The sequence below is a fragment of the Phyllostomus hastatus genome, unplaced genomic scaffold (genome assembly GCF_019186645.2).
Source record: "Phyllostomus hastatus isolate PE091 unplaced genomic scaffold, TTU_PhHast_1.1 phas_scaffold_93, whole genome shotgun sequence".
Classification (NCBI taxonomy): Eukaryota; Metazoa; Chordata; class Mammalia; order Chiroptera; family Phyllostomidae; genus Phyllostomus; species Phyllostomus hastatus.
The window spans coordinates 25173844-25201369 of NW_025334042.1; the positions used below are offsets into that span (position 1 = coordinate 25173844).

Consider the following 27526-nt stretch of genomic DNA (forward strand, 5'->3'; position numbering starts at 1 on the left):
GATTTAGGGCAGGGTAGCGAGGGGAACATTAGAAACAAATTTAAGTAAATAGAGGCATTGGGGCAGTATATTTAAAGTATCTGTTAGACAGCCAAGCAGAAAGGCCAAGCAGGCAGTTGGAGTCATAGCTTGAGTGCGGGAGAGAGGCATTCTGGAGAAACCCACTTGTGAGGAACTGGTACGCATGCGGCGTTTAAAGCCAACGGGCTATGTGAGGTCACCAAGGCTGTGAGTAGAGAGAAAAGCAGACAAGGAGTGAGCCCCAGGATCACTAAGGAGAAGAGAAGGAAGGGGTTCGTAAAGAAATTAAGAAGAGACTGTTTAGTGGGGTAGGAGGAAAGGCCAAAAAATATTTTCCTGGGAGCCAAGTAAGGAACAATTTCAAGGAGGAGAGAGTGAGTGGCAGTGCCAAATGCTTCTGATCAGTTAGGTAATGGGAGGGTGGAGAATATTTTGAGATGAGAGAGAGATCAGAGTGCTGGAAATTATACAATAAGAGGTAAAAGCTGATGTTGCAGAAAAGAAGTTCTTTTCCCATTTGTTTCCGAGGTAGGTGATATTCACAGAGACGTGGGTTTTCTGTCACACCACCCTTGCATTCCTGTGATAAAGTCAATGTGGTTTGATGTCATCTTTTAAAAATACTTTGCTTGAGTCAGTCTGTACATTTTAAAAAGATTCTGACTCTTTGTATCTACGTAATGAGTGAGACTGTCTTACAATCTTCCTTTTTCTTGTCTGATTTTAGGATCTAAAAGGAGTTGGAGAGTATTTCCCTTTAGTGATCTCTGCAGGAGTTTGTATAAGGTTGAAGTAATTTGTTCTAGAAAGTTTGGTATCACTCTCATAAAACCATATGGCCTGGTGTTTTCATTGCAGAAAGATTTTTCAATTACTCAAACTTTCATTTAATTCTAGATTTATAGTGACCATTAGCATTTTGAAGATATTAGATTATTTTATAGCTTCCATGTTGCCATTAAAAAGTTTGTTCTCATTCTAATTTTCTTCATCAGTCATCTATCTGTCGTTAATTTAAGATCTTAAATTTGGTGCGCTGTGTTTTCCCTACAATGTGTGTCAGTGTGGATTTCTTTATCTGTTCTGCTCGGTAATTTTTGTGCCTTCTGTTCTGTGAACAGATGTCTTTCATTTGTTCTAAAACAATTTTGGTCATTAAGTCTTCAAATATTGCCTATCCTCCACTATCCATTGTTTTTCCTCCTATCATTTTTTGAAAGTTTGTTTTTTACATCTTATTTTCCATGCCGCTTAACCTCGCTTTCATAGTTTCCATTTTCTGATCTCCCTGTCACGTGTTAGGGGTAATTTTTTTCAGATCTATCTTCCAGTTCACTATTCCTTCCTTCTGATTTGCCTAAACTTCTGTTTAATCCTTATATTAATTTTTGATTTCAACAACTATATATTTTTATTTCTCAAAGTTTTACAAAATTATTTTTCAAAAATGCATTGTGACTTTTTAGTTTCTTAGTGTTTGATCATTTTTGACTATGTCATTTGTTTGTTTAAACATTTTTATATGCAATTAACTTATATTCCTTATCTGATAATTCAAACTTTTAAGTTATTAATCGTTTAAATCAGTTTTTTTTGGCTGAATCTTACTCATGTCTTTTTCTATTCCAATAATTATTGTTAATTTTTTTGTTTTTCTTTTTTTCTTCTCATTAGAGATGCATTATTTAATTTATTTTTTAAAAAATTTTCAATTACAATCGACATACAATATTATATCAGTTTCAGGCATACAACATTGATTAGAAATTTATATAACTTATAATCACCCTAATAAATCTAGTACCCACCTGACACCATACATAGTTTCACAATATTATTTGCTATATTCCCAATGCCATACTTTACATCCCCATAACTACTGGTAGCCATCAGTTTGTACTTAATCCCTTCATCTTTTTCACCCTTCCTCCATCTGGCAGCATCAAAATATTCTCTGTATCTATGAGTCTTTCTGTTCTACTTGTTTGTTTTGTTTTTTAGATCCCACATATAAGTGAAATCATATGGCATGTATCTTCCTCTATCTGACTTATTTAACTCAGCAAAATATCCTCTAGGTCAGGGGTGTCAAACTCAGTTTCACCGGGGGCCACATCGGCCTCACAGTTGCCTCCAAAGGGCCAAAATAATTTTAGGACTGTATAAATGTGACTGCTCCTTAACAGTTAAGTGAGAGCTCAGTGTTGCCGCTGAGTAGAAACAAGGTGGAGGGCTGGATTCGGCCCATAGGCCTTGTGTGTGCCAATTGTGCTCTAGCTCCATGCATATTTTTGCAGATGGCAAGACTTCATTCTTTTTTATGGCTGACTCATATTCCATTGTATGTATGTACCACTTCTTTATCCACTCATCTATTGATGGACCCTTAGGTTGCTTCCATACCTTGGCTATTGTAAATAAGGCTGCAGTAAACATGAGTGCATATGTTTTTTCAATTTAGTGTTTTGGGTTTCTTCAGATAAGTACCCAGAAATGAAATTGCTGGGTCCTTCTTTCTCTCTTGTTATAGCCTCTGTTTTAAACTCTAATTTGTCTGGTATAAGCATTGCTACCCCAGCATTTTGTTTGTTTCCATTGTCATGAAGTATCTTTTTCCATCCCTGTATTTTCAGGCTTTGTGTGTGTCTTATGAACTGAAGTGAATCTCTTGTAGGCAGCATATGTGAGGGTCTTATTTGTTATTTGTTCAGCCACTGTATGTCTTTTGATTGGAGCATTCAATCCATTTATATTTAAAGTAATTGTTGATAGATATGTAGTTAGTACCATTCTATTACTCATAGTTTTTATCTTATTTTCTTCCTTCACTTAAAGAAATCACTTTAAGTTTTTTTCTTTTAAATAATGATTCATTAATGGTAAACTCCTTTAGTGTTTCCTTGTCTAGGAAGCTCTTTATTTGTCCTTCAATTCAAATGACAGCTTTGCTGTGTAACCTTGGTGGCAGGGCCTTGCTTTTCCTCATGCAAGGACATCTTGAATATCTCATGAATATCTCTGATATTTTGAATATCGCTTGCCATCCCTACAGCCCACAGTGTCTGTTGAGAAATCAGCTGACAACCTTCTGGAAGCCCCCTCTTAGGTAATGAACTGCTTTTCTCTTGCTCATTTTAAGATTCTTTCTCTGTCTTTGACCATTGGCATTTTAATTATGATGTGTCTTGGTGTGGGCCTCTTTGGGTTCATCTTGTTGAGACTCTCTATGCTTCCTGGGCTTGTTTGTCTATTTTCTTCACCAGGTTAGGGGAGTTTTCTGTCATTATTACCTCAAGTGGGTTTTCAATTCCTTGCTCTTTCTCTTCTTCTGGCACCCTGATATGGAAGTTGGTGTGCTTGATGTTGTCACAGAGGCTCCTTACGCTATCCTCATTGTTTAGATGCTTTTTTCTTTTTGCTGTTCTGACTGGATGTTTTCTGCTACCTTATCTTCCAAATCACTGATTCGGGCCTCTGCTTTATGTATTCTATTTTTGATTCCCTCTAATGTATTCTTCATTTTAGTTATTATATTCTTCATTTCTGACTGGTTGTTTTGGTGGTTTCTATGTCCTCTTTTATGCTGTGTAAGTTCTCACTACATTCCTTGAGCCTTCTTGTAGCCATTGTTTTAAATTCTGTGTAAGATAGATTGCTTGCCTCCATTTCATTTAGTTCTTGTTCTGGAGCTGTCTCCTGTTCTATCATTTGGGGCATGTTTGTTTCCTCATTTTGGCTGACTCCCTGTGTTTTTTTTTCTTTTCTATGTATTAGGTAGAGCTGTTACATCTCCCCATCTTGGTCGAGTGGCCTTATGTAGCTGGGGTCCTATGGGGCAAAGTCTCCCTTGTCACCTGACCTGGGTATGTTCCTTGTGGGGCTGTGTGTACCCTCCTGTTGTTGTTGAGCCTTGTCTGCTCTTTGGATGGACTAACCTGCAGACTGACTGGTTGTAAGGACTGGCTGTGACTACATAGAGGAGCTGTTGTGTGTGGGCCGGCCCTACGTACCAAGATTCACTTTAGCACGGCTCTGGTGCCTGCAGGGTCTGACTTTTAAGTGTGTCATTTGTGTAGGTGGTTGGGTGGTGCTCTAGTGTCATCTGAGGCTGGCTGTGGGGTGTTCTGCTTTTGGGGTCTCTTGGGAGGGTGCAAGGCAAAGTCAGCTGCTGCCTGTGCCCAGGGCCACTTAGCACGATGTATGGGGCACACCAAGGCCAGGTGCTACTTACTTGGGATTTGTGAAACTTTGAGAGATTTTAGGAAAGTTTGCAGCATGAACCGAAACAGGCCACTTGTACGGAAAAACCACTAGACTCAGATTGGGGGCAGGGTGGGGCTGAAAATGGGGTGGGGGTAGGTCTCAGAGAGTCAGCAGAGCAGAACAGTGTTAGCCAGGTTGATGGAAACCCATGGCATCAGTCATCAGTCTGCACCTGAGGCGGGGTGGGCTCAACACAGGCATGGCGGCTTTTGTTAATGGTTCAGTTTGGGGGAAAGCTGCCTTTCAGCTCTCGCCCTGATGCTAGACAATTCAGTTTCTCTGCGTATGTCTTTGATGCCTTTAAGCTAGTTTCCCCAGCGATGGATCTCAAAGCAAGTGAGTCCATGTTCGTCCTTTAAGAGAAACACTTGAGACGAGTAGCCCTCCATGTCACTCAGCCACAATCCCTGCTAGTTTTTATAGCCAGAAGTTTTGGGGCCTTCTCTACCTGGCACTGGAACACTGGACTGGGGGGCCCAGTGTGGGGCTGGCATCCCTGGCTCCTCAGGGTTTCACAGTTGAGGTAGCACTTTTTATTTTTATCTGCTGCACATGAACGCAGGACCAGCTGATTCCATGTCTCTGCCCATCCTACCAGTCTCATTGAGGCTTTTTCTCTGTTATCTCTAGTTACAGGACTTCTGTTCAGCTAGACTTCAGGTGGTCCCTAGTGCTGGTTGTTCTGTAGTTTTAGTTGTGGTTTTGAAGTGGTTGTGGGGAAGAGACTACTGCATTTACATCTGTTGCCATAGTGACTGGAATGCCTGCTTGGTTTTGATAATTTCAATTTGAGAAAAATCTGGGATCTACATTGAGGACACCCTTCTCCAAAGAAGAGATACATTTACTTCTGCTTGCGATGTTCTTTTGGGACCCCCAGGTGAATCCCAGAGTCTCAAGCTCAGCCCTTCCGCTTGCTTCCACCCCACCTTGGCCTCCCTGAGCTTTTAGCTGGAGACACTGTGAACAGCACTTGCTCCCCAAGTGCTCCGCAACTCAGGGATGCCTGCAGCCCACCACTTCGTTTTGGCTCATCACCTGTTTTCTCTCTTTCCTCTTTGTAGATTTCTCTCCCTTCCAGTGAGCTCAAAAATGCAAAGGCAACTGTTTTAAGCTGATTCTAAATGTTTTATAATGAGATGGCCCTCACAGGACCTGGTCCAGCATGACCTCCAAGCAGGAGTCCAAGCACTTTGGTAACTATCTACCTGAATATAACCAGTGACTCTTGCTGTGTACCAGATACTGTACTTCAGGAATCCTTTTACATATTTTAGCAATATAAAAAATATAAAAAGGTTTATGAAAATCAATAAAAACAATACAAATAAAAGTAATACAAATAATACTATGAGATCAGTAAGTTTCTCAAGGGCAGAGATCACAACTTACTCATTTTGAATAAGGTCCTTCTCTGCCTAACCTGTAGCCCAGTGCCCCCACTACCAACAATTCATACAGAATTGGAAAGAACAGAATCCCTTTAGCATATAACATGCTTTTAACTTTTAAAGCAGATAAGCAACTCCGTTTAATTAATGGAAGCTTTATGGGTATTCTCAGGTCAAATTTGATTAATAAATGCCCTAAAGTAATTATTAGCATGAGATAAGAACGTATTGTACACTTTAAGTCAGGGCTGGCAACGCATACAGCTGATAAAAGGTATGCAAATATACTGCCTTACAAACCATTTCAAAGTATGAACACTTCTCCTACCTCCATGACAATGATAAAAGCCAGCTTGGCGGCGATCACGTGCCAATAGTAGATGTTGTGTTTATACTCCTGTGGGTGTCCAGGAGGGTTCCGGAAATCACGATACCTGGAAATGAAACGGAGGTGGATCAGGAGATAATTCTTTTTGATCAAATTCTGTAAAAAAAGGGCTCATTAAAAGACAGGTCTTATTTAATACAATGAGTTTTTAAAAAATGGGACACCACATAAATGATCTCCAAGAGTTTAATTCAGGGTAACAAAACCCTGAAATACTATTCCAGTAAAACTTAACAGGCAATAGGAAAATGATGGTAATGACAGATTTCATCTTTGTAAAAAGAAAACAAAAGAATCTTAAAATTTTTTTGCCAGAGTTTTATCCTTGCTTTCTCAAAAGAGTATAACTAAAACACTTGAGTGTATTTTCAGAAACATGTTTATAAATTTATATAATGGTGTCATCAGGGCTCACTTACCTATGGGGCTCTCTTCCCTATGGAGAGTACTATCTACTTGTTAAAATTTTCTTGCTAATTTCCTGGTTATCAGATGTCATGAGCTACTGCTGTTAGTGTCTCTCCCTCAGGTAGCATATCTCCAATTTTCTTCCTGTAACCTATTAGACCTAGAAGAGTGTAATTACTCTTGGGAGTTATATAAAGCAGATTCAATATGGAATTCTGAAGAGGCTCTACAATGTGTAACTTTGAAACATTTATTTGGGGCTTATTTCTGGTTTCTTGGTTATGTTGTTAAGAATCTGAATCAAAGAATGCTTTGAAGAGTGGAACTAAATAAATTTTAAATCCTCCTTTAGGTTTAAGACTCTGAGTGAACAAAAACACTCGACTTAGTCAACAAACTTCATCAACTGGTAATTTAGTTCAAGTATACTGTCCACAGCTGACATAACCAGACATAAAAATCAATGCAGAATGCTTCGCTGGCCAGGCAGAGGTATTCACATTTCTTGTCTTTGCATTTCTTTGTTAAGTTAGGGTGCTAGTTTGTCACCACTCAGTGTTGTCAGGTTCTGCTTGAATAACACAGCCTTAACAAATGAATTATCTTGCTTTTTAGAACTCTTAGAGTCTCCTCATTTCTAAGACTTTTCTCCTAAACACATAAGTGGAACTTGCCTGCATGTGGTATAGTTACCACTCCTAGAGTATGGATTTTCCAAGCTTCTGTTTTGGAAGTCTGCGACGTTGAAGAAGGAGAGAGAGTTGTTGATATACCCCTCCATGGTATGGTGGGCGTGGGTCCCATAGGGAGGGACGGAGAAGGACCAGTAATACACCAGGCGGGGGATCATGTCCGACGTGAAAGCAATGATCATGGCCTGTGTCGGGAGGAAAACGAGAGGGGCATTGAGTTAGAGCCTTTACAGCTGTGTTAACAAACAGGCCAGAATCACATTTTTGTCAGTTGATTGTTTTTAAAATTAAAGATTCAGAAATCTTAATTCTTTCCTAACTATATCTATAACAAGTGGATACAGTCTGTGAATATTCTAGAGCAGCTGCTTTAAAGTAGAATCCTTTCTATTTGGTCTTCAATTCTAAGAAATGCCCAGTGGTCTTTCTGCAGTTCAAAAGCAACCTGTTATGTTTCTTCAGTAAGATTAACTGTGGACTCTGCTATTGTAGATAATTCAAGAGTTGCTTGCATATAATGTATATAATTTCATTTTCAAAAATTAGAATATAACAAAATTCAATCAACCTTAGAGCTCTAGTCAGTATAATTTAAATGTTTTATGATTTTGATGTAGAAGACCCTATTGTATATGTAACACTAAAATCAATATGCCAAAAATAATTTGGCTTTATATAATTCCTTTTTAAATAGTTAATACAAAGCTGATTTTTAATCATTTGTCACTTAAAAATAGAATATAAACTGCATAAAATACATTTTTCTTGATCTAAGTTAATAATAGCCTATTAAATTCATACTTTTTTCTTTATAGAATCTATATACTTTTTTTTAAGATTTATTTTTAGAGAGAGGGGAAAAGAGGGAGAAACATCAGTGTGTGGTTGCCTCTTGCACGCCCCCTAATGGGGACCTGGACCATAACTCAGGCATGTGTCCTGACTGGGAATTGAACTGGTGACCCTTTGGTTTGCAGGGCAGTGCTCAATCCACTGAGCCACACCAGCCAGGGCTCTACACACTTGTTTACACAAGTCAGCCTATAGTCTGATTTATTTTAAAATGTCAGTATATACTTATGTATGCTGTTTGATTAAAGAGCAATAACCTGTAAATTTTGTTAAAATGTACATAGCAATAAAAAATATTTGGGGTTGCTCCATTCACATAGTCAAGCAATGATGTCTATATTGTTAGATCTAGTATCTAAGCCTCTACACTTCCAAAAGTTTAAATGGATAAATTATGAACATCATAAATTATCAAGTAACAATGTTTAATGTGTTTCCAGATTAAAGAAATAAATATGGGTCAAACTTAAACCTGGGTCTAAACTACAAAGATGTCTCTTCAGCTGTATGTTATTATGCATCACGTGAATTTTCTCTAAAAATTTTTAAGTTTGGCTTTAATCTTTCCAATGCATAAAACTGGTTTAAAGGAAGAAAAAAAGGACAAAGTATATTTCAATCCAAATTCTATGTGAATAAACAAAGCTCACTGATTTAGTCATTTACTGAAGCAGAAGAACAGACATCTTTTTGGCACAATATGGGTTTTAATAGTATTCTTCTGAACATATGGTTTAGACACAGTGAGACCACAAGCCAACAAACAATATCTCAGGCAGAGCAAGAACAACGACCAAGAGGCTTTTCTATTGCAACATGTCCCCTATGGAACCAGCTTTGCCATTTCCTCTGCCACAAAGTATTTGTGTGTGTGTGTGTGTGTGTGTGTGTGTGTGTGTGTGTGTGCCTGCCTGTCAGCGGTGTGGGGCGAGGGGTGCTGTAATACAAGAATATTTTTCCCAGATTTCAACAGATTAACATTTTTTGTTAATTTACTCAACGATAGCTTTTTATAGAATCACCAGATGTGCTTTAGGAAGCTACAAAAATTCTGACAAGGAAGTTAATTCTATTATCTTCTGACAAGATACTCTTTCCTCCTGAATTGAGCTGCTTTGAGACATGCTGCAAGAGTACAAATAAATTCAGTGCGCTTCATTTCCCATGCTGTTCCAAACACCATTTTCCATTTATATCAAAGTAAATTAAAATTGGTCTTCAATAGCTGATGCTCTGGCATGGTACAATAATGTCAATTCAGCTTATTATTGAACTAGCAGCTTTAAAATGAATGATTGTAAACCAGACTCCTGCTTACTGTCCGTTCTCATCTCCCCGGTAGCTATTCCCTTCGCCCTACAGTTCTAAGTGCTCCCACTGCGGAAAGGTAGCCTTTGCAGCGCGCATCAGACAGGGGAGGCACACAGTAGGCAGGCGAGGGGACAATGTCCATGTATAAGAAAACGAGGCCTTGGTTACTTGGGTAAGAGGCAGCGGCACCAGCGAGCGGGTGTGTGTGCGCCTGTGTGTGCACACCCTCAGACACACACACACAGCAGCCCTGGCAACACTGCCGATACTCCATCTGTGCTAATGGAGTGGAGCCAGGCTGTGGATACTAGGAAAAGGTGCCTAACACAATCAAACCAGACACTTGAGGAATGGGGAGTATGACTCAATTGAATTTTCTGGTTAGCTGAAGGTCAGACAAAAACTCTTTCCGTTTCAAACCTTGTTGCTGAAAATGTCCCCACAGCGCCCAAGTCCACGTTCCTGCCACGCTTACTGTTGTACAGCATATTGAACATGACAGACTCATTCTCTTATGCCTGTGGAACTTGAAAGGCCTCACTGACATATTTCTAAACATCAGTCTTCGTTTCTCAGCACAGTGGATGTTGAGGGTGTGGGCTATCTGGATGAATGGAAACTGATACAACATGATAGTTGCTTTTTGTGTGTGATTTGGAACTTTCTCTAAAAAGGGAGGAATAACATAGAATTCAAATAAATTGAGGGTTCTTGGGGTGATAGCTGGGTTCCAGATAACTTGCTTTACTGTGTAAGACCGTAACCAACCAGCGTCTAGACAGTGACACACTGTGAAATTCTTGTGCCTTAGTTCAGACACCTGTCAAAGCCGACACAGAGCCACTGCTGACGATGATGACTGACCAAGACGATGAACAGCGGCAGCTAACGTCCCATGAGGGCCAGGCTCTGTGCTTTCTATGCGTTAGCCCACTGAATTCCCTAGCCACCCTTTGTGGTACATGATATTCTCAAAGTGTGTGATGGAGAATTCATCAACGCACAAACAATGAAATGGGCTCTGCGTGTTAAGGCCTGGCCACGGTCATGCAGTGCTCAGCAGCTTCCCCGTCCCAGAACCTGACCCAGGGCTCTGCCAGATTCTGTTCTGTTTTGGCACATGCTTGTGGGAAAAGGCTGGGGACTCAGGGCTTGATGAAGAAATTAAAACTGGGATATGATTCTGTTGGGGACAGTGGCCTGGGTGTGAAATAAAGGAAGAAACATCCCTGGTTGTAATGGTACTGCTAGGGCAGGAGGCCCCCTGATGAGCTGGCACAGGAGCTGGTCTGCCTGAGAGCAAGCTCCCTGTTGGCTGGGGGAGAAAAAGAGAATGACTGTTCGGACAGGTCCACAATCAGTATAAGTGGTGGACAACTGGGTTCCGTTCCCTCATAGCTAGGATGCACCCAGGGTATGAGGCTGCAACTAAGGGGCGGGGGGAGGGGTGGGGACGAGAGATGAGACCCTCCCTAAACCCACCTCCTTAAAAAACTCCTGCCCCAGGAGACAAGGAAGGTAATACTGACTGCGAATGCATAAAATGTTCATACCTCATCATCAAATAGTTAATATGCTAAGCTGATAGTTTGGTATGGATGCTAAAACATGGTGAAATGACAGCTGTCCTTTTAGGTCCTCACACCCTAAAGGGATAGATTTCTGTTTCCAGTATAAAGACACTCTAGGATAACTCCTTTTACAGTCATGAGAGGATTAAATGAGAGGACTTACTCTTATCACTATGACCAGGCTATTGAGTAAAAACCTGGGCGAACGTGCAATAATAATATAATGGTTACTCTTCTCAGCAACTGCCTCTGTAAGGGGTCTTGACTTTGTAAGTCATGAACAATGATTATAAACAAACAAAATACATTTAAAAATAACAATTACAAGTAGTACAACCGTGTTGTTTATACAGATGGTAGTCTTGGCACCTTTCTCCCGTTTTAAGGAACCCCAAACATTTGATTCCTCAGGTAGCAAGGCTAACGCACCGTTGGCCTGTTCCAGGTGTTGACCCTGGGAAGCCTCGGTTCTACTCACATTGGTCACCACAGCCAGAATCGCTATTCCTTGCATGATGGGCTGCCACGCTCCGATGTCCTGGGCTTTTTCTGGCACCATGCGTCTATACTGGGTAGTCATTTTCCACGCGTCCACTCTTATTTCCAATATATTGTTCACCAGGGCCAACAGAGGGGCCAGTGGGAAAGAGGCCACAAATAAGGTGACAAACCCAAACTGAATAACTGTCAATGAAATGGACACACATCATGGAGTGGTGGGTGGATGGGAGGACAACACATTTTCCTTCGCTCTCACACAGGAAGAGGAAGGCAAACAAACAGCAAACCCCCAAAGAGAACAGACATCTACGGCACTAATAATGTTCAACAGTGGAAGAATTCAAACAAAACACAAATACCCTGAAATCTCTAGGAAAAAGATGAATTATGACTATTTTTTACATATATATACTTAATAGAGATAATATGTTTAAAAATAATTAGCCAAAGTTATTTGCTGGTAAATGATCTTGGAACAATCTAAGCATATATTCATTCTCCATGTTGAAATAATAGAATATTGGAAGGTGATTTGTGATTTAGGATTAAAAAAAGAACATACCGTGGAAGTATCTAACAAGTTAAACAGAGGTAAGACGTGCACCTTTGGGAAGACTGTGCTGTAGAGAATGTGGAGGAAATGCACTGACAAGGGGCACACAAGCAAGTGAGCACATGCAGAGAACTGGAGGCGTTACTACACGTCACAGACATGCACGTGACAGAAGTGTCTAGGAGCCTGGATCTTGAACTTGTTGGAGTCCGTGTGGTCACGCTAAGTCAACACTCGAATGGCGGCTTAGCAGTTCTCTTCTCCTAGTATGCGTGATGTGCACTATATGATACTTTTCAGTCTGAGACCCTTCCCTCCAAACTGGCAGACCTTTAAACAAGTGCAGGTACGTAACTAAGGCTGTGGATGAGAGGAAAATGTACGGTTCTTTTAGGGCCACTGCTTAGATGGGGGGCAGACCCACTCTAGCCAGGAAAAACAAGCCTGTGGAGGGGTGGCTGGGTAGGAGGAGCTGGAAATTGCTTCTGGTCTCAGAGGCCAGGGTGTGTTGTAGAAGAGCAGACAGGTGTGGTCATATTCGGGGAAATCAGATAAGCAAGGACCAGAGTTGATGATGTCATCGAGTTAGCAGCATAGCATCAAGCAGTGACATCCCTATCTGTATCTATGACTCACCCAACCCTGCATGAGCTCATCCACCTCCAGGGCCGGGGGCAGAGCAGGAATGTGTGGGGTGGGTGCAGCCCACTGTGGTGGGCTGGCGAGTGCGTGTCTTAATTAGAGGGGCCACTTGCCGTTGCCAGACCTCACTATTCAAGAGAAGCCAGAAATTAGGACTATATTAGCAATAAACTCAGCTAAAAATCCAAAAAAGGAAAGATACCATTTATAATGACACCAAAGGCACAGACTATTTAGAAATACATTAGTGAGAGATGTTAAGACTGTTAATGATGACTTAAAAAACAAAGTAAAACAAATAATGCTGAATGAATAAATGGTGGATGGTTTGAGCAGACTCAAGTTTGGGGACGTATCAAATTTTTTCTCTCAAATTTTAATTTATAGTTTTAAGGCAAATATAGTTAATAATCCCAAATGAATTTAAGGAAAAAAAGCTAAAAGGTGATGCTAAAATTCTTCAAGAAATATACACAAATACAATAATGACAAGGGATGTTTGAACTGACAGTATTGGGAACATTCTGAAAAGCGATAAAATGGGACCAGTTCTATCATATATTAATGTATATTATTATGCTGTGATAATTGACACAGTTTACAGCAGGTGCATTAGTGGAGAGTATGAATTAAACAGAACAGATTTCAAGAAGAGATGCAGATATTCATGGGATTTTCATGCATTATAACAGTGACACTTCAAATCAGTAGTCAAGTATGGAGCCCTCACTTTTGACATTGAAATAAATTCCAGATCGTACAATCTGTTCTGGTAGTCAAGAAGAACTTTCTAAACAACTTTTGAAAACAAGCAAGGACACAAGAAAGGACCTATGAATTCAATTCAGCAAGGCAAAAAGCACTCATCGGAAAAACAAAAATAACCCTCGCTGGAACACCTTCATGACCCACAATGCTGACACTTGCTGTGCCTGCTTCTTCCCCCGAAAGTCGAAAGTGGGGTTCCCTGAGGAGCCTCCAGGGGCTGTCTCTCCACCCTCGTCCTGCTGCAGCCCTTGCACCGCACGGAGACTCCCCTTGCTCACTCTGCCGGTGGCGTAGTGCGGAGCCACTGGACATTTCAGTTCTTATTTGATCACGAGGCAGCTTTTGATGCAGCCAAACATTTCCTTCTCTGTGGAATGTTTTTCCCTTTGCTTTTTGTTTGCCTTAAATTTTAAAAAGCCAACGGGTATGTGCATATCTCTGTGTATATCCATGTGTATGTGTGTATATATATAAACATAAAAATAAAAATACACTTATATACACGCAAGGTTTTTTTTAAAAAAAATAGCTCCCTAGCTGTAGTGTTCTCTCCACTTGGGAAAGCCCATCCTGCAAAGACGAGGAGGCGAGGAGGCGTCAGTGCAGGTGGAGGGTGGGAACGGAGCACAGAAGAGGGAGTGGGGGGAGGCAGTCCTGCAGACAGAGGGGAGGACAGAGGGGGTGCGAGCGGACAGCGAAGAGGCACTATATTCCTTATAGGAAATTAACTGGAGAAAATAACAGATAGAGGTCATTGTTTTACCAGATTGTTAAGAACTAAGGGATAGAGGAAGGTAAGGCCTCTTCGTTGCTTTCCTGCATGTCATCTGGGGCACATGCCACTGGGAGGCCTGTCCGAGTCCCCCAGACACTGGTATCTGTGCTGTGCACTGCTTCATGTACAAAATGCTATCTTATGGCCTCAGGATTTTAAGACTGATGGACTATTTCTCTTATGCCTCATGTCTGAGATTTCAGAAGTCAGGACCATACATTTGGGAAGGCAGCTTTGGTCAACACTCCAGGGTTTCTCTAACAATCTCAAAGCATGGTGGGGAATGTTCTAAATAAAAAGAAATTTCACTCAAAAAAAATTCTCCCCCCACACATATGCCACATATGCCATACGGAACTTGGTGGGGGTGGCCAGGGCAATCTTAATGTAAATTCAACTCACAGTGGTATGTGTGTGTTGAAACTCCAAGCTGGAGTCACTTAAATAAATATTTCTGAGGGGTAGGTCCAGGCGGTGGAGCTCCAGTGGAGGACTGGAAGATGCAAAGGCGTCGCCAGCTCCCCCCAACAGGACCAGTGCAGCCAGGGAGAGAGGCACACACATGATCACACAGCACCGACACAGGAGTCGGGTGAACCCCAGAGAAAAGAGCTACTCATCTGCGTGAAAAGGTGAGGGTTACTGCTGAGGCCTGGCAGGAATTCCTCAAACAGAAAAGAAGAAAGAGGCATTTCTGGCAGAGGGGAGCAGAGCGGGTGGCCAGGAGCAGGGCCTAAGCAGAGGGAGGGGCGCAGTTCCAGGCTGTTTTTCAGAAGAGGTTTCTCTTCATAATTAAAAAGGTAGATGGTGGTATCGAAATGAATGTGAGAAAATGGAAAGAAAGGAGTAACTGGGGGTGGACCACCCCCAAAGACACCCTGTATTTATCGGAGAAAACAAAAATAATTCAAAAGGCACTCGGAAATTTTATCTATCACAAATTTAAACAACAACAAAAAGATTTCATTCTAGAGTTGATATAGGATAACAGAATACCTACTCTTAGAAGTTGATTGATTTTTCTAATTCATTATTTGGATAATAGGAAAATAACAATAAATCTAAAAAGATCTGTTTATAACAGTTGTTAGTCTATCTCTTCTTATAAGGTAGGGTGAGGCTGAATTATTTAGTTGGAAATTATTTTAATGAGACTAGGAGCCTCTAAAAGTCAGATCAACTTCTCCCCAAAACACAACCATATAACTTTTCCTCTCAATGTCACTGTTTTGACTGATCAACTACAGGAAAATAACTTCTCTTTCCAAGTTTTTTTGGTGCTAAAACAACAAATGATATTATGCCCCTGAATGCTATTACTAATGCTGATAATAGCTCCATAAGAAATATTTATAATTATGACTATTTTAGGCTAACAGGCAATTATCTTGAAAGTCTTTCTGAAAATAAATAATACATACAACCTCTGCACTATGTACAGCTGCTACACTGTTAATTGAACCTGGTCATAAAACATAGCACAAACAAAAGGGAAATTCAAATCCGACTCCAGGCTGCAAAGCACTGTTGACTGAAGAAGCTACAAGATGGACCTTTCAGTCACCAAAGGAAGCAGATGTGTTTCCATGTATAATGTACATTTTTAAAAGCAATTATTTTATATATAGAATGTGATTTAATACAAGCCGCCCCCCTCTCTCTCTGCAGACTTGTAAACAGGAAACACAAAAGGGTGTCTCTGCAAACACACGAACCCCTTTGCATAAATGTAAGGTCTGTCAACCAAATGTTGTGCCTCCTTTTCTAATCTGCTAAGCTTAAAAAAACTGTAATTCAATGCAATGGTTACTGGAAGGGCACATATACAAAACATGCACATTGTTAGCCTTCTATTAGATATAAGCGTGCCACCCATAATAGAAAAGATGGTGTTTCCCAGGGAAATCTACTTTGAGATACATCTTAAAGTAGATTCAACTTAAAGGCAACTGAGAGCTCAAAATCAAGTTCAAGTTCAACTAAAAAGAGGAACAGAGCCCAAGCAAACACTCCACAAATGAACAAAGACGATCAAGAAGGAGGAGACCTGTGCTAAATCTTAATTCCAGACCAGCAAAATGGTTCTGAATGCAAGCCAGTGATTAGTCATGAGGTCACTCAAGGAGCCAGGCAGAGACCACAGGCCAGAAGAAAGAGAGACGCTGTCAAAGGCAGGTGTGGGAGGTGGGGGGCCCTGTGATCACCCCCGTGACTAGAAGCAACATGCTCTTCCTACAGGCTCTCTGTTCAGGCTTGCTTACAGGACTTGGTTCGCAAGTGTTCTGGCCAACAGCTGTGCCTGCGTGGCCTCCAGCCCACGCTGAGTCACCTCTAATAATAGTCCTGAGTTAATTCTCAGACGGCATGGTTAGAATGCTCTGAGACTCAACGGTGAAGATGCACTTCAATGACTATTCCATTTCATCAGCAGTAAACCTTTAGCTGTGGACAACATAAACACTGACAAAGATACACACAGTCACCTTATTTGAAAGCCTGATTGTGTCATATTATCTAGTGGAGAAAAACACGCCCCATTTCAATATGCTAACTAATTATTTGGCTTGATAATCATGACTTCTGGGACCCCATAACATGCTCCAATGTAATGTATACCACCTACAATTTCATTTACGACTTACTCATTTCCAGATACTCATAAAATAATCCCAGTCTGCCCATGGGCTGCAGATGGTAGTCCTGCTCCCATCGCGGGGTTATCTTTTCTGAGCTTGAAGCTGAGCAATAGCGTCCAAATAGATTCTTGACCCAGCTGCCAAAAAGATCAAATTATACATTAGAACATTTTCAGACCAAGGTCATAAAAGTATTTAGTGATATCTCAAGCTGAATACATAATCTTCCCAATAAATTCATTTTGTATTCTCACACTAAACTGTTCACTTCTGACTCCCTGCCCCAAAACACAGGGTCCGGGAGAAGAAACACCTGCTTGAGCGTGGTTGGTAGGGTAATAATATGGGTGTGATGATTTAGAGTTTTAATTTGAACATTTCACCTAAAATGTCATATGGTGTGCTTGGGTGAGGTATTGTTACGTTACAGAATTACATGCTTATGATTTTGTAATAAAAGATTTTGTAATTAAAAAGGGGTGTTATTTGTGCTGGACCCTATTTTGAAAAACAGTACTGAAGAAGTACCTTGGTTCGTCAGATTGGTAACAGGTCTGACACCCTGTTCTAAGCTGCGCAGGCGGAGAGCCAGAGACGTGAAACACTTTACCTCACCACCGACTGGGCCCTGTGCCCGCAGGGCTGTCTGTCGTCTCTTCTCCTCTGTTACGTTTTCGTCTTTCTCAAAGCCCTGTGGCCCAGATAAATGCTTCCCCCACTTTTATGGCAACTTGTCCTGAGAAGTCGGAGTTGGCAGTGACTGAGGGGAGGCATGCACCTGTAGCCCGGAGGACCGCTGTCCCTAGGGCAGCAGCGGCTGTGGTTTCCTTGTGGAGCTCATCAGAGGAGGCGCCACAACAACAAACAACTTCAAATACAGACACGAACACCTGACAGGACGGGCTGACTGAACAGCAGGCTTGCCTGGATTTCCCATCTGGACAATGAGAAGGCCTCACACTGGGGTGCGGACAGTTGTAGGTGTTGTGTGTGCACAGACACACGCAGTGTCAGACGTGACCAGCTCACAGCTGGCTCGCCAGGCTGGGTTTCCCACTGCGACTGGCCGCAGTGTTAACTTTATGGTGACCGCTCCCCAAGGTCTACTAAGGGGAGATTTCTCTAAACACAACATGCTACTGGCTTCACACTCTTTCCCCACTTCCATCTCTTCTACGACATTAGGGACATAGCAGGAGGCTGTGGAAAGCAGAGGGATATGGACTCAGATACCCCTTGAATCTGAATTCACACTTCATTGCCTACTCACTGTTCGACGCTGGTCAACTTCAAATACAATGGGGTGATGAAACCTACACTGCCCAGGGTTGCTGTCAGGATTAAATGACTTAAAACAGGGGAAGCACACTTATTTAGCACACTTTCTGACACACCGAATACCACTGCATAAGATTATTTTTTGACTGACCCTGGCCTGCGTTATTTAGAACCTTGGCTCGGGGACACAAGACCATCTGTATCGGTGGGTCTTACTCCAGGACTTGCAAGAACACCACAAAACGCTGGCTGTTAGTACTACCTCCTAGGCTTCAACCCAAAGCTCTGCAGTCAGTCAAGTCCAGGAATCTGCAGTTTTAGGGATATTACAGGGGTCTTGTGACACATGTGGCATCGAGGACCAAACATGTCCACCACCCTCATGATCTCCAAGTTCGACACTACTGGTTTCAACTGGTTTATATTTTGCTCTGCTTCACACTCCCAGCCTCAGCCTCTTGCTGAATCCTCTCCGTGGCCCAGAGAAGCAGATCTTTTCCTTTCGCGGCCCCAAGTCCATCACAATTTGGATTCAGGTGGAAACTTCCATTGTGGCAGCCACTTGCCCCTCCAAGTACTGTGCTGGCTTCCCTGACCCCAAACAGGTCACGTGGAAGTCTTTCTGGACTACAGAAAGCTTTCCTTCCTGAGCTACAGACTCTAAGCCTTCTGCTCAGTCTTTCTGAATGGAACCACTGATCTGTAGAAGGAAATCTTAGGTTGTAGTCCATCGGTCATTATCTTTGGTCTTTAGGGTTTTCTACTGGGCTATGACTCTAGTGCAAGGACAGCAATCTTACCTGCACATGAGAACTGCCTAGAGAAATTTTTTAAAATACAGACACCAGACACCACACCTCCTGGGCAAGGCTGAAAGCTCCTTCCCTCTAGTGGGTCTTACAAAATAATTGTCTTAGCGATTTACCATGCGTATTAGCAAAACAGCACCGTAATGAGTTGCCCTTTACTAAGTCTTTATTAGGTATAGCAGGGGTATATCCATCCTTTCGGGCCACACTGAGAAAAGAGTTGTCTTAGGCCACACATTAAATACACAAACACTAATGAAAACTGACGAGTGAAAAAAAAGGTTGTAAGTCAATTCACGATTTTGTGTTGGGCCGTATTCAGAGCCATCCTGGGCCACGGGCTGGACACCCCTGGAAGCATGGTGTGAGGTACTTTACACCTCGTCTTCTCTTTGTACCTTCATTAGTGTATTTGATCCAAATACTGTAGATAATCTCAATTTCTGCTAGAACGTTCTACAGTATTCCCATGTGCTAATTTTAAACACAAGCATCTTCTACTACCTGGATCTATTTCATTCCTGAGTTTACTGTTTCTGAATTTGAAAAGCAAGCATGACCAGCAGTGCGGTCTCGGCTTCATCCTCTCACCAAATCATATAAAATATCCCTTCTCAAGATAACAGTTCACTTTTCTTGCAAGTAGTGCATGCCCATTGTGGAAAATACAGAAAACACATAAAGGAAGAAAATGACAGCCATCCATTATCCAAATTTTGACCAAAGGACTATGCTGTTGGCATGTTGGATATTTAATTTTAATTATTTTCTTTAACATTTTGCCTTAAAATTTCTCCAGAGTGAGTTGCTTCATGCAGAAATCGTGCTAGCCTTTTGTCAAATATGTATAGAATAAAATCCCCAGGAATGCTTCAAATACTAAATGAGGCTAGGAAGGCCCAAGACCTCTGAGCTTGTCGTCCGAATCCAACAAACATGCTATTAATTTACTAACGTTATGGATTTGCAGCATATGAGACAGGCATTCACCCAACTGGTGCTGAGAGGGCCTATTGAATGCCACGTGCTGATCTGGGTGCGGGACAGGCCCCACGGGACTGAGACCGCAGCACCAGGCATGCTGCTTCACTGACTCCAAAAATCCACGCCCAGACCCGGAGTGGGGCTGGGGTGGAAGAAGGTACATTTACAGTGGAAATCATTCCACTATGTTCCTTTGGACATACTTAAATGGCCCAAACACAGCTGCCGACTTATAAGGCTCTTCTTTCCCTTTCTACATACTTTTGGGATGGGTGCAGTCTTGGGTACCAAGAATAAGGAATGTGCCTTTGGCATGCTAGAGGTTTGCATGAAGAGTGAGAGAGGAACTGTCCCCTACACACAGGGCAGCAGCCGCATGGAGAACCTGAGTCACTCTCTAATTCGGCCAACGCTGCGCATTCCCAGTTTTCAAACAAGGGAAAGATCATTCAAAACGCTGCTTAACTATTTTAGACCAGGAGCAGACATATCGGAAGGCAAAGCTCAGGCTACTACAGTTTGCAGCCATGGCTCACTTGGTGCAAACACAGCCATGTTTACATTGTTGGTGGGACGGCCTTTCATGGAGCCTTGCATGAGCACGGAGCCTACTCCACCTGAGAGGTGGACATGTGGCCACATGGACATGGAGGCAAATGACTTGGATGGATGGGCAGTGTTACCCTCTGTCCTTTCTCCCAGATCACACAACTGGTACTCACGGAAGTAGCACCTCTTGTATGTTATTCCAGATTGCTTTTCCGCTCATGATTATTATCAGCTGTGTTGTCAGTTCAAGGAGACAGCCACCTGGGTCACACTGGAATATTAAAGAGGAAGTCTCATTTAAATTTTAGATGGCTCTAACATGAAACAGAATCACTAATTTTAATTTACCTGACATTCTTTTTAGGCTAAAAAACAACCTAAGAAAGCACGGTAAGAAACTGTTCACTGGGCAACTGGGAGAAAACACGAAGTAGCTTAAATTGTCAAGAGAATTCAAGTCTGTATTCATACCTCTTCATTTCTGTATTTTCCTAGCCAATAAACTAGGTCTCCGGGATGACCTACAAATTTGCCCTTAAAGAATGCGATGTAGAAACATGAAGAGTAGTAGTTCACAAATTGGAATAAGAACATCTTCATGGTTAGGCTGTTCTCATAATCAGTCTGGGTCCTTGGGAGTTCTGTAGTTAAAGCAAAGAAAATTAAGTTTTAAACACTGTGAACAGCTATGAGACCCTAATCAAAGACACTGATACATGAGTTAAAATGCTTAAAAATACAATTTGCAGTTTCCATTTAAGTTGTTTTGAGCTCCTTAATATAGCTATTGTGTTAATTCAAGTTTACACATTGTTATAAGAGCTTCTCCTCCATAAACACTGTCCCACATGGCAAAAATTGTCACTGCTCCTGAAAATTTACAAGCACGATGTTATCAAACGGGCAAGAATGATTTTCTCCTGTCTTCTTGAGGGCAGATGTTGAAGAGAACACACAGAATGAGGGGCACCTTGCTAGAAGCATTTGGGGAAGACAAAACAGGCCATCCTCCTGATTGAGAGTTCAGACGGGGCTGACCATTCTCAGAACATGACCACTGAGCAGGCCGTTCGGAGAATGACCCAGGCATATGCAGCGTGTGGGAGGCACTCCTTTGGCCACAAAGCAGCTGCCTGGGATACAAGCCAGAGAGAAGCAACATTGTTACAAAAGCCAGAGCTGGTGAGGACGGAGCTTTATTAATATGAACGGAATGGGGGAGGACATGTAACAGCAAGACTGCCTGTCTTCTCAGCAACAGAGGGACATGTTGGCCACTGGAACCATGACCCCACTCCACTTATTTGCAATAAAGAGACTATTTTCTTTCAACAATAGGGTACATGATGTCATGTAATTGACAATATTATTCAGCACTGATCTGTTTATACAAAGCTTGGGTATTCTAATGACTGTCTTTGCTTTGTCCCTTGTGCTAATGCAGAGCTGTAGATAATTCATTTCCCATACAGGCTAGAGAGAATATGTTTACACTTAACATTTTCTAACAACTGTAACATGCTGGAATTGAAATACATGAAAGATACAGCCTCCAACTTTACCAGGTTCTCGAATGTCCTAGGAATGACCTCAGCTCTGGTAGGAACTTACCAAAATCAGTAATCATGATCGCCACTTTTTCATAGATGATGTTCAGGATCATGATGATGATGAAGTTGATGAGGGAGGCGGTGATGGACGTGGCCAAGTGCGGGGTCAGGTACTTCTGGATCGGGTCGGTGCCGTTCGCGCTCGGGCGCATTTCCTTAGACAGGGTGAAGAACACCGACACTCTGTACACGATGATTCCGATGACTGAGGCGATGATCAGCAGGATCTGAAAACACCACAAGCACAGCAGCATGAGACTCACCAATAATCACGTCTTTACACTGAAAAATTGGCCCCATGCTTTAAATGGACAAGGTGCACGGGTGAAGTGACGTTAAATCTCACACAAGGGCCACAAGAGAGGTGGAAATCAAGCACGTTCAATGTCAAAGAGAGGAAAAGGAAAGGTGGAAGTCACAAGGGGGTGCACGTCCATCAGAGTGAGATGGTAACAGTAGGAGAAGCTGTGTGTGGGGAGTGAGGGGAGTATGGGAACTGTTTTCTGTGAGTGTGAAAAGGCTCCAAGGAAAGGTCTACAAAGAACATGCATGTATCACCTGCAGACACAGACAACAGTGTGCTGATGGCCAGGGGGAAGGGGATGGAAGTGGGTAAAGGTGGTGGGGGGCAATGGGGACATCTGTAATAGCATCAACAATACAAATAGAGAAGAAAGAAAATTTGTACTGCTATGGAAAGGTATTAATGACTTGCAAGACAGTGAAGATGCATGTTCCATGAAAAAGAAAAAAAGGAACAAAAGAGAGAGAGAACATCATCAGACGGGATAAAAATGGGGTTACTGGTAGCTGTTCTGGTAGAAAGAAAAAGCCTTTGTGAGAGCAGAACCAGAGAAAACATCCTTCTACAATTATGAAATTACTTCTGTTATGAATTATTAGTGTTTTTGCTCCATTAAGGGGGTATGGGTCCTTCGACCAGAGAACCTATCACTGGTTCAGGGGTTGGCAGGTGCCAGCCTCTGTCTTAGTTACTGTACCAAGGGAGATGTCGAACAAAACCAGTGTTCAGAAGCTGCACAGATGCCCCAAGGCAACTACTGGGAATGGCAGCAGGTCTCCGCTTATAAAAGCTTCATGGGCTCTTCATACTCATATCTTAAGACCTTAAATTGGCAGTTATTCATAACCTGCATTTGCACAAGATTCATTTTATGAATCCACTGCACTTTTGACTGCACAGACCCAGTGCTGGCAGGGGTGTCTGAGGCAACGGTCTGCATGTGGTTGGCAGGATTTTACTTCCTCACTAGGCAGGTTTTCCCTGCCACTGAACAATACACATTCAAGGTCCCACTTTAAAGGTGTTTTACCTGTATCTACCTTGTGGACATCCTCCACAAGCAGGCACTCAGTGTGTCTGATTGCGTGTGTGCCATGAGAGAAAAAGCTACCAAGAATGTGAATTTCAGGGCTGAGCCAATCACGTCGTGCTGTCTGCAGTAACAGAAGGAGGCTGGTGTTCGCCTGGGAAAGCAGTCCAAGGAGGGGTGAGCAGCACAGATTCCTGCACTGGAGCCCGGCTCTGCCGCCAGCGGTGGGGCCTGGTACAATCATTCAGCCTTTGGGAGCTTCAACTTCCTCACCCATAGCAAGTGGCGGGGGGGGGGTGGGGGGGGCGGGGGGGGGGAGGCCGGGGCGGAAGGGGTTGATAACAGCAACTAACTAACAGGGCTGTGGTAGGACCCAGTGAGCTGCTCTAAGTGCAAACACTCAGAACACTGAGCCCAGGCATGTGAAAAGTATTATATGAGCATTAGCTATGGCTATGGCAACTACAGTGTTAACAAGATGTTTTTCTTACTTTTTCAGCCATCAATAGTAGAAAAGGCATTACACTTCTTCCTCTAATCTCTCTCATTATCTCCTTTCCTTCACAGTTAAGGTTTAACACTTGTGAAAGGAAGACTTTTTAAAAAAAATACGTGGAGTATGTGAGAATGTTAGACAAGGCTGAGAAATGTGTATTTCTCTCTCAGTATAACACATACAGACCATTTAAATAGTATTTTAAAAAGTTATCTCCATAATAATTTTTAAAGCTATTAATTATAAGAGTTAAGATTCTTGAAATGCGTACTATTCACCTCAGCACACATGTATCTACAGCCCTGTGCAGTAGGGCGGATTAGATGCCTTTTACAGATGAGGAGACAGAGCCACAGAGATTAAGTGATTTGGCCCAAATTAAGCAACTAGTAAGTGAAGAACTGAGGTACTCAAGGACCCCAAAGATGTACTGCCCTCTACATGGTGCTGCCTCACATGTGGTTTCTGAAATGAATTCTAATTCATCCCAGAGCTTTTACAAACTCAACGTTTCCATGCTTCTTCAGGGCACTTGATAGGTTCAATATTTCTTCACAGGAGTCAGGGAAGCTTTTCATTCTCCTTCCTCAAGATTCTTGCATATCTTTTTCTCTCTATAACTTTAATATATTTTTCTTATAACTTTTAATATATGCTCATCATAGAAAATTTGAAAGTACCCTGTAGTGAACAAAAGTTGCTTTTGCTGCCCAGATCTGTTTCTAGTCTTAGAAAAGGACCTGAATTTTGCTTTTGAGGGAACAACCTCTTTATTTTCAGTCCTGTGGTTTGGGCTAGATTGCCCTCCCTGCTCTGGGCTCCAGTGGTAGATCCTGATTCGTTTGAGATTCATAGGTATCTCATCCTGTTGGCCTCAGCAACTGACTCAAGGATTGACAAATAACCTACTAAGAGCTACTGAGATATGAAGAGATGCTTCCTAGTGCCCACGGAAGAGAAGCTTCTTTTAGAGGAAGCCGCTAAAAGAGACCTGGCTTGGCTTCCTGGGCTCTGAGATCGGGACTGCTGCAACCGTAAGGGAGCACGGCTGGAACCCCCATGCTGGGAGACCACCGGATGCAGAATGAGGACAGAATAAGACACAGCCCTTGCTGTCATTCGGTCTGCAGTGTCTATCCTGGACCCACGCCACGCCTCAGGCTGGGGTTTTCAGTTACAGGAACCAATAAATCCCACCCACTCCCACTTTTTTGTTGTTGTTGGTGATTGATTTTCTGTTTCCCGTAATCGAAAGACTCCTAACTATAAAAATAAAGACTAAAAATATGAAAAAATGTATCTATCATCTAATATAGGCAACAATTCCTTCAGAACTATGCAGTTTGTATATTAAAATCATTTTAATAATTGCATCTTTTCTTTAAACCTATCATAACCATAAGATTTTTACACACCACAACATATTTTCATGGACACACAATATTTTACTGCATGAAGAGCTGGAAGCAGGGCACGAGCCTACAATGGAGTTAAGACAATTTCTTCAGTAAATGGTGTTGGGAGAACTGGACTGGTACATGCAAAAAATGAAACTAGACCACCAACTTACACCATACACCAGAATAAACTCAAAATGGATAAAAGACTTAAATACAGGGTAAGTTGTGATACCATAAAAGTCCTAGGGGAAAACTCAGGCAGTTAAATTTCAGATGTCTCATGCAGCAATATCTTTGCTGATATATCTTCTAGGGCAAAGGAAACAAAGGAAAAAACAAACAAATGGGACTACATCAAATTAAAAAGTTCCTGCTCAACTAAAGAAACCATCATCAAAATTAAAAAGGAACTGACTGTGTGGGAGAACCTACTTGCCAATGATACATGTCAAGACATGAGTTAACTCAGACAAGAGTTAAACTCAGACAAGAGTTTAATCTCCAAAATATATAAAGAACTCACATGATTCAACACCAAGAAGACAAAAAGCCAATTTAAAAATGGGCAAAGGACCTGAATAGACACTTCTCCAAGGAGGATATACAGATGGTTCATAGACATATGAAAAAATATGCTCAACATATTTTGAGCATATTTTGAGCATATCCGTAGCCATCAGAAAGATGCAAATTAAAACCACAATGAGATATCACCTCACACCTGTCAGAATGGCCACCACTAATAAATCAACAAACAATGAGTGCTGGTGAGGATGTGGAGAAAAGGGAACCCTAGTGCACTGTTGGTGGGAATGCAGACTGGTGTAATCGCTGTGGAAAGCAGTACGAAATTTCCTCCAAAAATAAACATGGAACTGCCTTATAATCCAGCAATTCCATGGCTGGGAACATACCGTAAGAATCCTGAAACAGCAATTCAAAAGAACTTAGGGACCCCTATGTTCATAGCAGTGCTCTTTACAATAGCCAAGTGCTGGAAACAGCCCAAGTGCCCATCAGTAGATGAGTGGATTAAAAAATGTGGTACATTTACATGATGGATTATGCAGCAGAAAGAAAGAAGGAAGTCCTACCTTTTGTGATAGCATGGATGGAACTGGAGAGTTTTATGCTAGGTAGAATAATCCAGGTGATGAAAGCAAATACCATATGACCTCAATTATAACTAGAATCTAATGAACTAAATGAATTAATGACAAAAATAGAACCTGAGACATGGAAACAGGGAAGAGACTGATAGCAGTAGGAGGGGAGGTGGAAGGGGGGAATGGTGGAGGGAGGGGAAGGGATTCGTCACAGAACATGTATGAATGACCCACGGACATGAACAACAGAGAGGGGTGTGACTGTGGGTGAGAGGGGTGGGCTTGGTGGAGGAGGGCAAAAGGAAAAAAATTGGGACAACTGTAATAAAATAAACAATAAAATTGAACAATAAAAAAAGAGTTGGAAGTAGAATATTTTGGCTGATATATTTATGTCTGTGACTAATTCCTTACTGACTTTTACTTACCATTTTGAAATACTTCCTGATTAAAAGTTTTTAAAATCTGGATTAGTAGACAAAAGCATATGAATATATTTGACTCTTGACCCATACTGCCACACTGCTTTCTAAGAAGGCCAGAGCAGTGCAAAGTCTAACAGACCAGGCATGAGAGTACTGATTCCTGCATCTCATCCGCTCAGACACTCAGTCTCACCAACTGAGAGGTGCAAAACTGGACCTCATTTTAACATGCACTGACCTACTACTGAGGTTTGACATCTTCCATGATACTCTTTCTTTTGTGAATGTGCACTCACATCCTCTGCCTTCTAAGTCCTGAGATCTTGGGTATTTCTTAGAAGTGATCTCCACTTCTTATGTATTGAAGTTATTAACTCTTTGCCCTATTTGTTAACAACATTACTTATAGTGTTTTGTTTAAACTTAGGATGCTTTTGATGTGTGGAAATCTTTAAATATTTTCTTCTAAAACTTCTCCCATTATTAGTAAGTTTAGAAAATCTTTTTACAGCTAGAGATACTATATCCATCAATAGTTACTTCTAGTTATCTTTGGTGTTACTTATTTTTAAGGTTTCTGGAATTTATTATAGTACGTGGTTCATAATTTGTTTCAATCTTTAGTTTTTTACCCAACAGCTAACAAGTGTTCCATGACTATCTGCTGAACAACTTGGACTCATCCCACTGACTCAGGTCTCCCTTCGCACATGTTGCTTTACTGCTGATATCGGGGCCCACGCTGGGCTTCAGGTCCTACCTG

At 41.8% G+C, this 27526-nt stretch overlaps 1 protein-coding gene across 4 annotated transcripts in view; it reads right to left on the reverse strand.

Moving 5' to 3' along the window:
- The window catches only part of ANO6 (anoctamin 6), a 192765-nt gene that overhangs the window by 4504 nt on the left and 160735 nt on the right, over nucleotides 1–27526 (reverse strand). For all 4 annotated transcript variants that reach the window (XM_045829292.1, XM_045829293.1, XM_045829295.1 and 1 more), the window contains 7 exons: nucleotides 22004–22229; nucleotides 20864–21033; nucleotides 20566–20663; nucleotides 16779–16909; nucleotides 11376–11581; nucleotides 7146–7348; nucleotides 6004–6109 (listed from right to left, as the gene is read on the reverse strand). In XM_045829292.1, the coding sequence (XP_045685248.1) occupies nucleotides 6004–6109; nucleotides 7146–7348; nucleotides 11376–11581; nucleotides 16779–16909; nucleotides 20566–20663; nucleotides 20864–21033; nucleotides 22004–22229 (1140 nt within the window). The remainder of the gene's footprint in view (nucleotides 1–6003; nucleotides 6110–7145; nucleotides 7349–11375; nucleotides 11582–16778; nucleotides 16910–20565; nucleotides 20664–20863; nucleotides 21034–22003; nucleotides 22230–27526) is intronic.